The 16,238-nt window shown below is 39.3% G+C and overlaps 2 protein-coding genes across 2 annotated transcripts in view; both read left to right on the top strand.

The window, feature by feature from the left end:
• Positions 1-334, top strand: part of LOC106871515 (uncharacterized) — an 18,230-nt gene extending 17,896 nt beyond the window's left edge. Inside the window, exon 9 of the mRNA XM_089346399.1 lies at positions 1-334. This exon is cut by the window's left edge and continues 3,397 nt beyond it. The gene's annotated coding sequence lies outside the window, so the exon portion shown is untranslated.
• Positions 335-2,780: 2,446 nt separating this feature from the next.
• LOC149130188 (mitochondrial ribosome-associated GTPase 2-like) lies at positions 2,781-15,441 on the top strand. The gene is made up of 7 exons (XM_089345833.1): positions 2,781-2,913; positions 6,278-6,424; positions 7,584-7,734; positions 9,789-9,904; positions 11,694-11,915; positions 13,019-13,157; positions 14,973-15,441. The coding sequence occupies exons 2-7, from the start codon at positions 6,281-6,283 to the stop codon at positions 15,407-15,409; spliced, it is 1,209 nt and encodes a 402-aa protein (XP_089201959.1). The 5' UTR covers positions 2,781-2,913; positions 6,278-6,280; the 3' UTR covers positions 15,410-15,441.
• The last annotated feature ends 797 nt before the right edge of the window (positions 15,442-16,238 follow it).

The following is a 16,238-nucleotide window of genomic DNA, read 5'->3' as shown; positions in this document are numbered from 1 at the left end:
CGATGTTTGGACACTGGGGTCTTTTGGCCTTGCAACTTCAAATACACTCTCATCCACTTAACCCCCTAATGAGGCTGACCAGGCCTCACCTCACAGCAAGTTGCACCCTACTGACCTCACTGGTCAACCCAGTTGACGAGAGGCTGCCGTTTGCTTGAAATGCAAGTTTGGAGAGGCGGTGCTTGTGGTGCATGGGATAGGCAATCGAGAGCTTGGGGGGTTTTTTTTGCTTTTTTTTTTCTTGCGTGACAGTGTCTCACCTTTTCTTCTCAGCAATTCTTTTTTTAATTTTTATTTTTTAAATTTTTATTAATAAAAAAAAAGAATTTTTTTACTCTTGGATTTTGTTGTTTTTTTTTTTTGGAAATCTTTTATCTTTTACTTGTTTCAGTCATTAGACTGCGACCATGCCGGGGCACTGCCTCAAAGAACTTATAGTTGACTGATCTGCCAAAGTCTCTACAGCTGGACGCCTTTAGCTTTTGTTTTACTTTTTTCTTAAACCTTGTACTTATTCTATTAGTCTCTTTTGCTGTGATGGAGGACAAATGCATACGCAAAGACACACATAAATACACACACATGCAGACATATATAGATATATGTATATATATATATATATATACATTGCCTGAAAAGCACCCACTACACTCTCAGAGTGGTTGGCGTTAGGAAGGGCATCCATCTGTAGCGACTTTGTCAGATCAGATTAGATCAACCCTCAGTACTCAACTGGTACTTAATTTATCGAACCTGAAAAGATGAAATGCAAAATCGACCTCATAAGCAGATCCCAGTCATGGCTGTTAGACAATTTCTGCGACCACATCACCCCTAACATCTGGCCACCTAACTCCCTAGACTGCAACCCCCTTGATTATTATGTGTGGCGCACAGTTGAGTGAGAGATCAACAAAACTCTTTGTAACACCAAAGATAAACTGAAGGCAAGGATTGTGGCAGCATTCACCAACTTAAAGAAGGAGACCGTCCAGAAGAGTTGCAGGAGATTCCGAAGTTGTCTGGAGGCCGTCGTTGAAGCAAATGGCGATTATATTGAATAAATTCACTCTTTGGTATTTAGCAAGGAGACCAAACTGATAGTTTGGTAACCCACTAAAATAAACATTAAAAATCGAAAGGAGAAAATAAACAGCCTTGCAAGTTTAACTCTGTGTTTATTGAACCAGAGAGGTGCGAAATTTAAGAAGCGACTTGTTAGAATATACATGTATGTGAGGAGACGTATACAAGAATAGCAGAAATCTGCTATACCAAAAGAACTGGTAATACATACATTACAAGTGTTCTATGAAGAGAACATAAGATTGCTGCATAATTCAGCATGATTGTGAAACAACATTAAGCATTGTATAAGGAAAATGAAGGTTTCTGTGGGAACACTATAAGTCATATTTACTTAGGGAGTTTACATATGCAAGAATGAATCATGATGTTGTCGTTGCCAGCATTAGATGCAGTAAGAGCTGGTAGTGGCGATATCGGTGGTGGTGAATTTCATTGTGTCGAAACATGGAGAAAGTGAGCAAATAGCTTTCTGGTACAAATGCAAGCTAGACTCCCTAAGTGAGGAAAAAATGATCTATTTAAAGAAATTGCTAGGCTCCACAGAGATGTGTATAAGATTTTTCCGCCAAGAGAACATGTGATCCATTTGAGCACATATGATTGATTGACTGGGCAATTTGGTGTAATTGTTTAGGGGACAAATTGCACCTAAAAAATAACCAATTAGAGCAAATGGTTAAAACATGATCATTATAGCTAAGTGTTCTCTGTCAAGTACAAACAACAACTATAAATAAAAGGTAGAGTGAATAGTTCGTCATTTATGCTTTTGTCAATCCATTCTGCTACAATATTCCAAGATATTTCTATGTAATTTTAGGGAAAACATCTGTTAAAATGGGATGTCAGTGTTAATTTAATTTTTGCGTAATTTAGATGACAATTTACCCATCGCACCCTGTATATATTCTTTTCTTCGTTTCAATCATTTGACTAGTCATGCTAGAACAAATCAACACCAGGACTTATTCATTGTAAGCCTAGCACTTATTCTCTCGATCTCCTTTTGCCGAACTGCTAAGTTACGAGGCTATAGTAGAAGACACTTGCCCAAGGTGCCACGCAGTGGGACTGAACCTGGAACCATGTGGTTGCTAAGCAAGCTACTTACCACACAGCCACTCCTGCACCTATTTTCTCTCTCACTCTCTCTCTCTAACGCCTGTGTTAGAATGGGGGCAGCTGAGGAAGGAAAATGTTCTCTATGTGGCCTGTGTGTTTCCTGTACTCTGGTTATTATTGTTTTTTTTGTCTACGTTTTGTTTGCAACGTTCTGTACCCAGATATGCACCTATATATACAGGTAGATGTAGGTATGCACATACTTGTACGTATATATGCATATACTCATTTATCATTTATTTTATATATATATATATATATACATATAGATATATAGGGCAGGGAATCGTCAATTAGTAATAAAATTAATAATTAACAATTTTGCCGGGTAGCTCAGTATGAAAAAACCTTTATCGGTAAAACCATTTATAATGATTATATATATATATATATATATATATATATATATACAGGGGTTCAGCTGGAAAAAAAATTAAAGAAATAAAAACAAAATTTTACGGAAATTGTTGAACGAATACTTTTATTTCTCATAAATTTTCTCCGAAAGATTGCCGGTCCATCGTCGACACCGAAGAAGAAGAAATTTTATTCATTCATTCATTCATTCACTAATAATACGGTGAACCGGAAGCACGTGTTACAACACCGAACAATCATCTACTTCCGGTGCATGTCATCGTGAGCTGTTTGGGTCCCGTGTACTTTCTTCTGGAATTAATTACCTTGACTGTCGACCCCCAGGTAGGTATTTCCGTATTTGACTGGGCTCGATCCCTTGATATTTAGTACATAAAAACACTTATTACTTTAAGTCACGGACGCACACACACACACGACGTCATTATTGTATAACTTTACTGAAACCTCTCCCGAAGTTGCTCATCAAGGTCTTTCTCGGAGACGTTCCAGCCATGATCATCGCATGTTATTATTCCATCTATGATTACTACATTGTTCGATGAATCCTTTCCTGTTTTAAGGCTTGTAGGGTTTATGTAGTTTGAGGGAGATTTGGCTGCTATTTCTAACCCCGTGTGGAAGTCACCATCGTTGGCGACCTTGTGTTGTTGTCGAAGACAATCCGACCGTGAACATTTCGTCTGTCTGAATCTGATAAGATTGTCTTTTTCGTCTGATGTATCGTTCCGTATTTAAGAATGTAGGGCGTGGTTTGTTGAAGGTTTGGCTGTTATTTCCAGCAGATCTAGTTAAACCTATCGGCGTTAGTTGTTTCTTTTTTTTTTTCCTTTTGCGTTTTACGTTTGTGGCTTCACCATGGAACGATCGATCCCTATTTCTTAAGACCTAAGAAAACATAGACTCTCTCTCTCACTTACACACACACACATATCAAGTTTATTTAGGCCGATCCAATGACCTTTTCGTTCGGAGTTATCCGGGAGAACCGGCTACAATTTCGAGGAAGAGGGCTATATAATATAATCAATTAGTAGTAATTGGTTTGAAATTTTGGCACAAGGCCTGCACGTTTTGGGAAGAGGGCTACTTGATTACATCGACCCCCAGGGCTCAACTGGTATATAAACGACCGTAGGAGTGGCTGTGTGCTAAGTAGCTTGCTTACCAACCACATGGTTCCGGGTTCAGTCCCACTGCATGGCACCTTGGGCAAGTGTCTTCTACTATAGCCTCGGGCCGACCGAAGCCTTGTGAGTGGATTTGGTAGACGGAAACTGAAAGAAGCCCGTCGTATATATGTATATATATATGTATGTGTTTGTTTGTCTGTGTTTGTCCCCCCAACATCGCTTGACAACCGATGGTGGTGTGTTTACGTCCCCGTAACTTAGCGGTTCGGCAAAAGAGAGACCGATAGAATAAGTACTAGGCTTCCAAAGAATAAGTCCTGGGGTCGATTTGCTCGACTAAATGCAGTGCTCCAGCATGGCCGCAGTCAAAAGACTGAAACAAGTAAAAGAGTAAAGAGACCCTGAAAGGCTAACAGGTAAAGCCAACTCCAGTAGCATTTGAACTCAGAACATAAAAGACAGATAAAATGCTGCTGGGCATTTATTTTGTTCAGTGCAATAACAATGTTGCCAGCTTCCCATTTTAAAAATTCCGTTTCGAATTTTGACTTCAAAAGGACAGCAAGTTTGTGGATGGAGGCTAGTTGATTATATCTGCTGCCATTGCTCATCTGGCATCTATCTTAACGACCCTGAAAGGGAAGAATTGTAAAGTCAACCAAGGAAGAATTTCGGCACTGTCATGGTATTAGCTGTTATTTTGGCACTGTCATGGTATTAGCTGTTATTTTGGCACTGTCATGGTATTAGCTGTCAGAAGTGAAAGTAGAAAAATCTGACAAGGAACGTTACTGCTGGTTTGAGTTGATTCTTTGGCTACTGACAGCTAATACCATGACTGGCCGGAGCGAGCTATATGTCTGTCTGTCTCTCTCTCTCTCTATCTATCTATCACTCGAAAGTTATTGGAACAAATTCGACACCTATATCCATGCGTTTGAAAACACACAGAGTATAAGTGTACTACTGAAGCAGAGTGGTCCCGAACGCGCAGTCGCGCGTCCGCGCTAGCTAGTCGTGAGTGGTCGATCCTATTATTTTTAAGCTTCAAACTTCATTTGTTTTCTATTTTGATAAATTCTCTCTGTTGAAAATTATATTTTTATATTTTAAATAATTTGCAATTTCAGGAAATATGTTTTTATATTAAATTTGCGTTTTCTAATTTGATAAATTCTACGGACACAAACAGAGGTGAACGAGTGATAGATAGATATATAGAGAGATAGTGAGATAGACAGACAGACGGACAGATAGATAGCTCCGGCTAATCAGTAGCCAAAGAATCAACTCAAACCAGCAGTAACGTTCCTTGTCAGTTCTACTTTCACTTCTGACAGCTAATACCATGACAGTGCCACAATTTGAACTCAGAAAGTAAGCTAGGCGTTTTTTCGAGCATGCTAAAGATTCTGCCAGCTCGTTGCCCACTTAATTACAATAAACATTTTTTTCCACTCTAGGCACAAGGCTCAGAATTTTGGCGGAGGGGGTCCAGTTGCAACTGGTACTTAATTTATTGACCCCCCCGAAAGGATGAAAGGCAAAGTCGACCTCGGTGGAATTTGAACTCAGAACGTAGTAGCAGACGAAATACCAATTTCTTTATTACCCACAAGGGGCCAAACACAGATGGGACAATACACACATGATAGAATGGAACAATGAAATTAAACAATGATGATGGGACGGCCACCCCAGCCCCACCCCGGGGCGGCCGCGTTATTTCAATTATTTCAACAGTTCTCAATAGTTCCTTTCACAGTCTTCGATAGTTCTTTTCAAAATTATCTCAATAAATAATTTATCCAAAACAAAACTACTCACCATTTTATATAATCTTTTATTTCCTCGTAGTTCACCACTGGAGCGCTGGGTTCGAAATTCACCTCGGGCCCCAGTGGGTTTATATCTGTTGGGAAAGGCTCTTTTAATTTTTTTTTATACTTTTCTTTTTCTATTAAAATCCATCTCGCCTCCTTATCGCAACGGTCCGCGAGGTCCACTTTGACAATGTCTTTTATTTTGGATATCTTCTTCTAGCAGACGAAATACCGCTAAGCATTTCGGCTGGCATGCTAACGATTCTGCCAGCTCGCCTCCTTAATTACAATAAATATTCTTTTCCACTCTAGGCACAAGGCTCAGAATTGTGGGGGGGGGGGGGTCCAGTTGATTAGATTGACCTCCAGTATGCAACTGGTACTTAATTTATTGACCCCCGAAAGGATGAAAGTCAAAGTCGACCTCGGTGGAATTTGAACTCAGAACGTAGCGGCAGACGAAATACCGCTAAGCATTTCGGCTGGTGTGCTACAGATTCTGCCAGCGATTCTACTAGCTTGTCTCCTTAATTACAATAAATATTGAACATAAGAACCCGGTTACTACTACTACTACTACTGCTACTGCTGCTGCTATTATATAACTACAGAAGCTAAAACACAAGTCAATTACATTCTTTTATTCTTCTGGTTTTCTAATTATGATAGTATTCATTAATTAAGCACTACCACTAATGTGAATATGTGATATTCATCCTTTTCCATCCTCAGATAATGTTGAACTACTGTCGGTTGTGTTTGATCCCAGCTACACTCAGACATGTTGGACAGAGGTGCTTCTCTGAGCAAGGATTTAAGTTTGGGTTCACTCCGCCTCAAGCTCTGAAGAATAGGAAACCAAGGGCACAGACCTCCGAGGTAAATGTTTTATACATATATATATATATATATATATATATATATATATATATATATATATATATATATGTTTGAAGAAAAGCAACAAAAATTCAATAGGTTATAGCAGTATGTACGTTTCGTACAAACTTCATTTATTTATGTAGTGAGGACACCACATAAAATGTGCAATGAAAATGTACTCCTCAGCTGCATAATGGAATTTCATTTCATGTGGTGTTCTCACTACATAAATAAATGAAGTTTGTTCGAAACGTATGTACTGCTATAACCTATTGAATTTTTGTTGCTTTTCTTCAAATTTTATTCACCAAATCTCTTGATTTTGTTTTTGCTTTTTACCCTACCAGATTCTGGTGCCTCAAACATTTTAAGTACCACATTTAATCTTTTGATTAAATCTATATTCTTATTATTTTATATATATAGACGAAGGAGTGGCTGTGTGGTAAGTAGCTTGCTTACCAACCACATGGTCCCGGGTTCAGTCCCACTGCGTGGCATCTTGGGCAAGTCTTCTACTATAGCCTCGGGCCGACCAAAGCCTTGTGAGTGGATTTGGTAGACGGAAACTGAAAGAAGCCCGTCGTATATATGTATGTGTTTGTGTGTCTGTCCCCCAACATCGCTTGACAACCGATGCTGGTATGTTTATGTCCCCGTAACTTAGCGGTTCGGCAAAAGAGACCGATAGAATAAGTACTAGGCTTCTAAAGAATAAGTCCTGGGGTCGATTTGCTCGACTAAAGGCGGTGCTCCAGCATGGCCACAGTCAAAAGACTGAAACAAATAAAAATTAAAAAAAAAAAAAATATATATATATATATATATACACACACACACACACACACATATATATATATATATACATATATATTATTCATTATTGGTGCAGCTCTCCGGCTTACCAGTTCCAGTGAAACTAACCCATGCCAGCATGGAAAATGGATGCTAAATGATGATAATGTTAATAAATGTGTGTATACATTTTTTTGGTATACCTCGTGTATATATATATATATATATATATATATTGCCAGCCTTCTCCCCACTAACTACTTTACCACCACCGCCGCCACCATCATCATCACTAATATCTGCCTTAATCTCTGTCTTTCTCTTTCTCTTTCTCTCTCTCTCTCTCTCTCTCTCTCTGCAGAAGGATCGACCATTTATTGACTACAAAGAGGTACGAGTGACTGCTGGTCGAGGAGGCGATGGCTGCCTAAGCTTCCTTCGCCTCCCACAGAATGAGTGGGCCGGTCCAGATGGTGGAGATGGCGGCAATGGGGGACATATAGTATTTGAAGGTAAGTAGGTGTTGTTTTGTTATTGTTTAAACCCCAGGCCAATCTCGACCCGAAAGACCCAATCTTGACCCGACAGTAGGATTTTAATTTAACGTGGTGACCTGGGGTTTGTTAGTTCCCATTATGTGAGGAATTTGGCTGGGCTTCAAGACTGAAAAATATGCTAAACTGGGAATGTAGCCTTACTGGGCTTATTTTTTACACCATTATCGTCATCATTTAACATTCATTTTCCATACTGGTATGGGTTAGATGGTTGCATCAGAGCTGATGTGTGTGTGTGTGTGTACATATATATATATATACATACATATATATATATATATATATATATATATATATATATATATATATATATATATATATATACACTCTCTGAGTGGTTGGCGTTAGGAAGGGCATCCAGCTGTAGAAACTCTGCCAAATTAGATTGGAGCCTTGTGTAGCCATCCGGTTGCACCAGTCCTCAGTCAAATCGTCCAACCCATGCTAGCATGGAAAGCGGACGTTAAACGATGATGATGATGATGATGATATATACATATAATTAAGTGGAAAATGGAGAAACAAACACAAGAAGAAGCAAGTCAATTGGGCTAGTTAGCCAGTGATTTAATTATGTGGAGATTATATAATGAGTCATTTACGATTGTTTCGATGTGCCAAATGGTTTGGCAGATCTCTTCAGAATGTTGAGAAGTATGTTAAAGTTCATGGTGTGAGAGATGCAGGAGTAACATATATAATCTCCACATAATTAAATTGATGGCTAACTAGCTCAATTGACTTGCTTCTTCTTGTGTTTGTTTCTCCATTCTCCACTTAATTATAATTATAAACTGTGGTTTAAACGATAAATTACCTGCCTCTGGATACCTTCTAACAAAGACGGTACTCACACAAGTAATCTCCAGGAGTGCCTTCGGGTTTAACTATCCCATGGTTGCTTAGATACTTCAGACTACCCCTGAAATATTGAAGCAAACCTATCATATATATATAACGGAATTCGAGGAAGCTATCCCTACTCCCACCACAACCCTTTGCCTCCTACATCTATGCAAGTTCTCTCTCTTGTGTGTGTGTTGAAGGAGACATGTACATGTAGAGACATGTTCATACCACACACACACACACACACACACACACACACACACACACACAAGCACGCTCGTGTAAAATGAATATACATATATCTATAGACACACGCACACACATATACATACATATTCGAGCAAGATCGTTGCCAGTGCCGCTGGACTGGCTCCTGTGCAGGTGGCACGTAAAATACACCATTTCGAGCGTGGCCGTTGCCAGTACCGCCTGACTGGCCCTCGTGCCGGTGGCATGTAAAAGCACCCACTACACTCTCGGAGTGGTTGGCATTAGGAAGGGCATCCAGCTGTAGAAACTCTGCCAAATCAGATTGGAGTCTGGTGTAGCCATCCGGTTTCACCAGTCCTCAGTCAAATCGTCCAACCCATGCTAGCATGGAAAGCGGACGTTAAATGATGACGACGACAACGATCTGTATCTACATGCTGAGACCCCTTTCTTTCATGACTGACCATGGGATTGCACCTAGGAAGTTACCCTCCCAGGCACAAGTCCAAGCAAGGTTGTTTATGGAAGACCAGCAGTCACCCATGCACACCGGCCTCCCCTCTCCACACCGCCAGTGTTGTCAAAGGGTCCGATACAGCTTGGCACCTGTGACGTTGCAACTCATTTCTACATTTTTTTTTGGCATCTAAAACGTAGGAATCTGAAAAAAATATTTTTTAAAAAATGCATTTCTCAAGGAAAGACGCAAAACTGCATTAGCCCCCAGTTCTGTTAGCTTGTTACCTTAAACTATGTTAAAATCTTGAAACATAGTATATCTAGGACTACGTTATGTAATGTGCCGAGGGTGTTTTTGGAGATTTGGTTGTTATTTTTAGCTTATCAAGTTACCACAGAGAGACTCCCTCAATCTTTAGTTGACAATGATGATGATTTTTTTTGTATTTGTTTTGTTTATTAATTTTTGTGTTTTTTTTTTTTCTTTGCAGCAAACCGCAACTTCAAATCTCTGGGTCATGTGAAGACGTTGATCCATGGTAAAGACGGTGCCAATGGGCGGAACAACAACAGACATGGCAGGAATGCCAACCATTTCATAGTGGATGTAAGTGGTGGTGGAGGCGTGTCCTTTTTTTGTTTTTGATTTTGATTTAACCTTGTGGCCATTAACCATTAACAACTGTTATCATCATCACCACCACCATCATCATCATCATCATCATCATCACCTCTACCACTACCAGCATAATCATTGGTACTGAGATATTGCTTTGAGCTGATTGGGGAAGCTGAACTCCCTTGTTTGAAAATATTAAGGACGCAAATAGTGTGTCGTTTAGTCAGCTGGAGACGATGTTTTCTGAGGCTAAATAACTGTAACAATCGTCCTAACCAGGACTGCTGCATCTTGTTGGCAAATAATATTGACTCTAGAGTACTGTTACTAAATGCCTCTCATTGAGAGATTCACAAATAGAAATTTTATATTTTATATATATACACACACACACACACACACACACACACATATATATATATATGGTGTTAGGAAGGGCATCCAGCCGTAGAAACTCTGCCAAATCAGATTGGAGCCTGGTGTAGCCATCTGGTTTCACTAGTCCTCAGTCAAATCGTCCAACCCATGCTAGCATGGAATGCGGACGTTAAACGACGACGATATATATATATATATATATAGATATAATTTATATAAGGGCATTAACTACATAGTAACTATATAGTAATGCCTCACGCTCAGAGGGACTAAATAAGTCAAAAACTACCAAAAAATAAGCAACATATTTACCGAAAGCGAGGAAATGCAGCTTTCAAAATTAATCTCTTAAAAACATTTTACTTAGCGGTAAACCACTGGTTTCTCAATCAATACAGAATAACTGAAATAACCTGCATCTTTTGTTCATCAGTACACGTATGGTCGAGACACATAAAAATAAACAAGAATCAACATACCACGATGTAGCCACCACAGTACGATGACTTCTGTTCATAATTATATATCCGTGAAAGAGATTTGAATTTATCCGGTTGCATCTCAGTAACATGTGCTTATACAGAATAATATTCAGCACTGAATATATTCTAATTATTTATAATATAATATAGGATAAAATCTTTATAAGAATTTATCAAGTAGTCAGCGTGAAAAAAACTCATCATTTTTTTTCATAAATATATATAATTTATATAAGGGCATTAACTACATAGTAACTATATAGTAATGCCTCACGCTCAGAGGGACTAAATAAATCAAAAACTACCAAAAAATAAGCAACATATATAGATATATATATATATATATCTACACTCTCTGAGTGGTTGGCGTTAGGAAGGGCATCCAGCTGTAGAAACTCTGCCAAATTAGATTGGAGCCTGGTGTTGCCATCTGGTTTCACCAGTCCTCAGTCAAATCGTCCAACCCATGCTAGCATGGAAAGCGGACGTTAAACGATGATGATGATGATGATGATATATATATATATATATATATATATATATATATAACAGAGGCAACCAGTGTTGGTGTGTGGTGTGTTTACGTCACCATGACTTAGTGGTTCAACAAGAGAAACCAACAGAACAAGTACCAGGCTTAAAAAAAAAAAGAAACAGCAGTGGGATTGATTCATTCAACTGAAAGTTCTTCAAGGTGGTGCCCCAGTATGGCCACAGTCTAACGACTAAAACAAATGAAAGACAAAAGATGTGTGTGTGTGTGTGTAATGTAAACACTCTGATAAGTTTGCTGGTTTTTGTGTCATTGAATAAATTCTATAACATTTTCAATGTCTGCTAGCAGAAGATTGAAACGGGACCATCCTAGTTCATCACCTGACCCCCTAATTCTTTCTTCTGTCTTCTGCTGTCCCCAGGTGCCTGTCGGAACCGTGGTGAGGAACGAAGAGATGGAAATCGTGGGCAATCTCAAGAAAGCAGGCACCTACTTCTTGGCAGCAAGGGGAGGTGCTGGAGGCAAAGGGAATCGGTTCTTCCTGAGCAACGAGGAGAGGGCACCGTCTTGTGCTGAAACAGGAGCCGAGGGGGAGGAGCGTAAATTGAGCCTTGAGCTGCAGGCATTGGCACATGTCGGACTCGTAAGTACACACTCCTCCTCATCCTCTTCGTAACATTCTTCTTTTTCTTCCAATTTTTCTTCCTCTTCTATTCTTCTTGAATTTTTCTTCTTTTTCAATTCTTCTTCAGTTCTTCTTCTTCTACTTCCTCCTCCGCTTCCTCCTCCATTTTCACAAGATGGAATAAGTGGAACACAAGGAGACGCATGGGATGTAGAGTCACTGAAGAGGTCACAGGATGTTTGATGAAAGAACTTAGACAAAGAAACTAAGATAATAATAACAATAATCATCATCATCGTTTAACATCCGCCTTCCATGCTAGCATGGGTTGGATGATTTGACTGAGGACTGGTGTACCAGGAGGCGACACCAGTCTCCAATCTGATCTGGCAGAGTTTCTACAGCTGGATGCCCTTCCTAACGCCAACCACTCCGAGAGTCTAGTGGGTGCTTTTACGTGCCGCCGGCATGAGAGCCAGTTGATAATAATAATAATAGAGTTGAAGTGAAAATCAAATAGATAGTTGTGTGTGTTTAATTGGTAAAATATGACCATTCCAAAGTGTAACAATATCCATTTTCAACACAGTTTCACAAAGATGTAAATGTTTATGTGTAGGTGTGGAAGGGTTCAGTCTACTCTGTGACACCTTAAGCAAGTGTCTTCTACTTTTGCCTTGGGCCGACCAAAGCCCTGAGTGGATTTGGTAGATGGAAACTAAAAGAATCCCATTGTATGTATGTGTGTGTGTGTGTGTGATTGTTTTTTACCCCCTCCCATCACCACTTGACAACCGGTGTTGGTGTGTTTATATCCCCCCGTAACTTAGTGGTTCAGCAAAAGAGAACTGATAGAATAAGTAGTAGGTTTAAAAAAATAAATCCTAGGATCGATTTGTTTGGCTGAAATCTTTCGAGGTGGTGCTAAAATGTGTAAAAGGGAATAAAAGAAAAAACAGATTTTTGCTTTCCTGAAGTGTGTATACATTTATTTGGCAGACTCTGTAGATATCTTTTTCTCTGTCTAACTACTTTCAGTCTATTAACCATTCCAACTTAGTCCATACTAGAGCAAACCTGTATATCCTCTAACCTCCTCTGTCTCGTCTTTCTCTTTCCAGATCGGGTTCCCCAACGCTGGCAAGTCCACCCTCCTAAGAGCGATCAGTCGCGCCCGACCTCGGGTAGCCGCATACCCTTTCACCACCCTCAATCCTCACATTGGCATGATAGAATATGATGACTATATACAAGTTGCAGGTGAGTTCAGGTGTCTCCACCACTACCACCACCCACCACCACCACCACCAAACACACACACACACACTGTTTAAAGCGTTTGAAGACAATATTTCTCCAGCATTCACTAATTTCCTCTCGTTCTGGTCTATCAACCTTCCATGTTTGTTTTCAATCGGTTTCCTTGTATGTCTCCACTGTCCTGTTTTTGTTTCCAACTTTGACCCTCCACAAATCCCGAATTTTATTTTGCTTCGCGGGAGCAACTGCCTTTGAAGTCTTATATGGTCGTTCAGTGCACAAAATAAGGAGCAGAAGAACAACCGATAACTGATGAAGGGTCATTCTTTATGTTACTTGTCTTGTTTGCTATCTGTTTCTCTCGTTGTTTGCGTACCCAACTTTATTTTTGTATTCCATATCATTTACGTTTTTTGACATCCTGTACCCATATGTGCATATGTATGTATGTATATATATGTATGTATGTATATATATGTATGCGTGTGTATATATATATATATATATATATATATATATATATATATATACATATATATATATATATATATATATATATATATATATATATATATATATATATATATATATATATATATATATATATACATATATATATTAATTATTTATACTATTATTTGATTGAATGCCGCATATCCATTTCCAAGTAAGTTTATCTATATATATATATATAAAATTATAATTTAGGGTATCTAAGAGATACCACCACGCTGGAAATGGCAGTCAAAGCTTGACTCTAAACCACAATAAAATGTTCATATAGCAGACGGGAGCGAAGACGCAGAAAACAAAGTAAACTAGCAAAAATTACTGGATAATTCCAGATCCCGGATTTCTGGCTCTGCATAAGAAATGCTTTGCCTCATCAGTGGAATACACTCAGAAAAGCACATAAAATACAAATATATATACATAATATACGATATACGAACGTATACATACATATATATATGCGCACGTATGCAGACGACCAGTTTAAACTGCCCGCCAAAAAAACTCCTTGTGCGATACGGTCAGAATATCATCGCAGTGAATGTAATGACGAAATAAATTTATATAAATAAGGATAAGATCGATAGTTAGATATCGATTTTTTATCAAGTGGCCAGCATGGGAATAAAAACCATCAAAGGTAACAATTTTTTAAAATTATAATTTAGGGTATCGATGAGATACCGCTATGCTGGAAATAGCAGCCAAATCTTGACTCTAAAACACAATAAAATGTTCATATAGCACACAGGAGCAAAGACGAAGAGACAAAATAAACTGGCAAAAATTACTGGATAGTTCCAGATCCCTGATTTCTGGCTCTGCATAAGAAATGCTTTGCCTCATCAGTGGAATACACACAGAAAAGCACATAAAATACAAATAAATATATATATATATGCAACATATGATATACTTACATATACGAATGTATACATACATATATATATATGCACGTATGCAGACGACTAGTTTGAATTGCTCGCCTTAAAACTCCTCGTGCGATATTATGGTCAGAATGTCTCAACAAATTCTGGGAGCAGAGCATGGGAAAGTGAATATTATATTGATGATGATTGTGGTCAAGGTGATGGTATTGATGATGATGATGATGATGAGGAAGACAGTGGTGATAGTGATGATGATAGTGAAAATGAAGACGATGGTGATGATGATAACAATGATGACAGTGATGGTGGTGATAGTGGTGGTGGTGATGATGATGGTGATGATAATGATGACTACATGTTTTCTAACGAACAAAAAAAAACTAATTTATTTTCTCTCTTTTTCCGTCAACAGTGGCTGACATTCCAGGTTTGATCGAGGGCGCGCACATCAACAAAGGGCTCGGTCACTCCTTCCTGCGCCACATCGAACGCTGCACTTGCCTCCTCTACGTCATCGACCTGTCGGGGCACAAGTGCTGGACGCAGCTGAGCGCGTTGAAGAGCGAACTGGAGCACTACCAGCCGGGCCTGTCGAAGAGGCCCCATGCCATCGTCGGCAACAAGATCGACACACCGTGGGCAAAGAAAAACCTCGAACAGTTGAAGGGCCACGTGGACATGCCCATATTTGCCCTGTCGGCAAAGAACAAGCAAAATATCAGTCCACTTCTGGACCACGTGAGGACTTTGTACGACAATAACGTTCGTGCCCATGACAATAAGGACAGTGATGATGATGATGATGATGATGATGATGATGATCATGGTGGTAGAAGAACTTATTTGTGATTATAAAGTATTTAATTTTCGAAACTAGTTTACACCTGGCCTGTATCTTTTTATTCTTTTACTTGTTTCATTTATTTGATTGCGGCCATACTGGAGTACCACCTTAAAGTGGTTCCCCCCCCCCCCGCTTTTTTTTTTAGTCGAAGAAATCGACAACCGAGACTTATTCTCTGTAAGTCTAGTACTTATTCTATTGGTCTCTTCTTCGGCGAACCACTAAGTTATGGGGACGTAAACACACCAACATCAGTTGTCAAGCAATGGTAGAGGGGACAAACACAGACACAAAGACACCCACACATAAATATACATACATATAAATATATATATGTATATATATATGTATGTATGTATATGTATATATGTATGTATATATATATATATGTGTGTGTATATATTTATATATATATATATATATATTGCTCCGTTGGATGTGTAATGTCAATGTGAATACCCGTCAGAGTGTAAGTATCTTGAGAGAAAAGCTGAACATTAGAAGCATCAGTTGTGGTGTGCAAGAGAGACGATTGCGCTGGTATGGACATGTAGTGAGAATGGATGAGGATAGCTGCGTGAAAAAGTGCCACACCCTAACAGTTGAGGGAACCCGTGGAAGAGGTAGGCCCAGGAAGACCTGGGCTGAGGTGGTGAGGCAAGACCTTCGTACATTGGGCCTCACCGAGGAGATGACTACTGACCGAGACCTTTGGAAATGTGCTGTGCGTGAGAAGACCCGGCAAGCCAAGTAAGATCGTTGCCAGTGTCCCTGGACTGGCTCTTGTGCGGGTGGCACATGAGATGCACCATTTTGAGCGTGGCCGTTGCCAGT

This window comes from Octopus bimaculoides, chromosome 30 (genome assembly GCF_046866305.1).
Source record: "Octopus bimaculoides isolate indiv1 chromosome 30, ASM4686630v1, whole genome shotgun sequence".
NCBI classification, from domain to species: Eukaryota; Metazoa; Mollusca; class Cephalopoda; order Octopoda; family Octopodidae; genus Octopus; species Octopus bimaculoides.
Note: the sequence above shows the minus strand (reverse complement) of the source record. Positions and strands in the feature narration are given on the sequence as shown.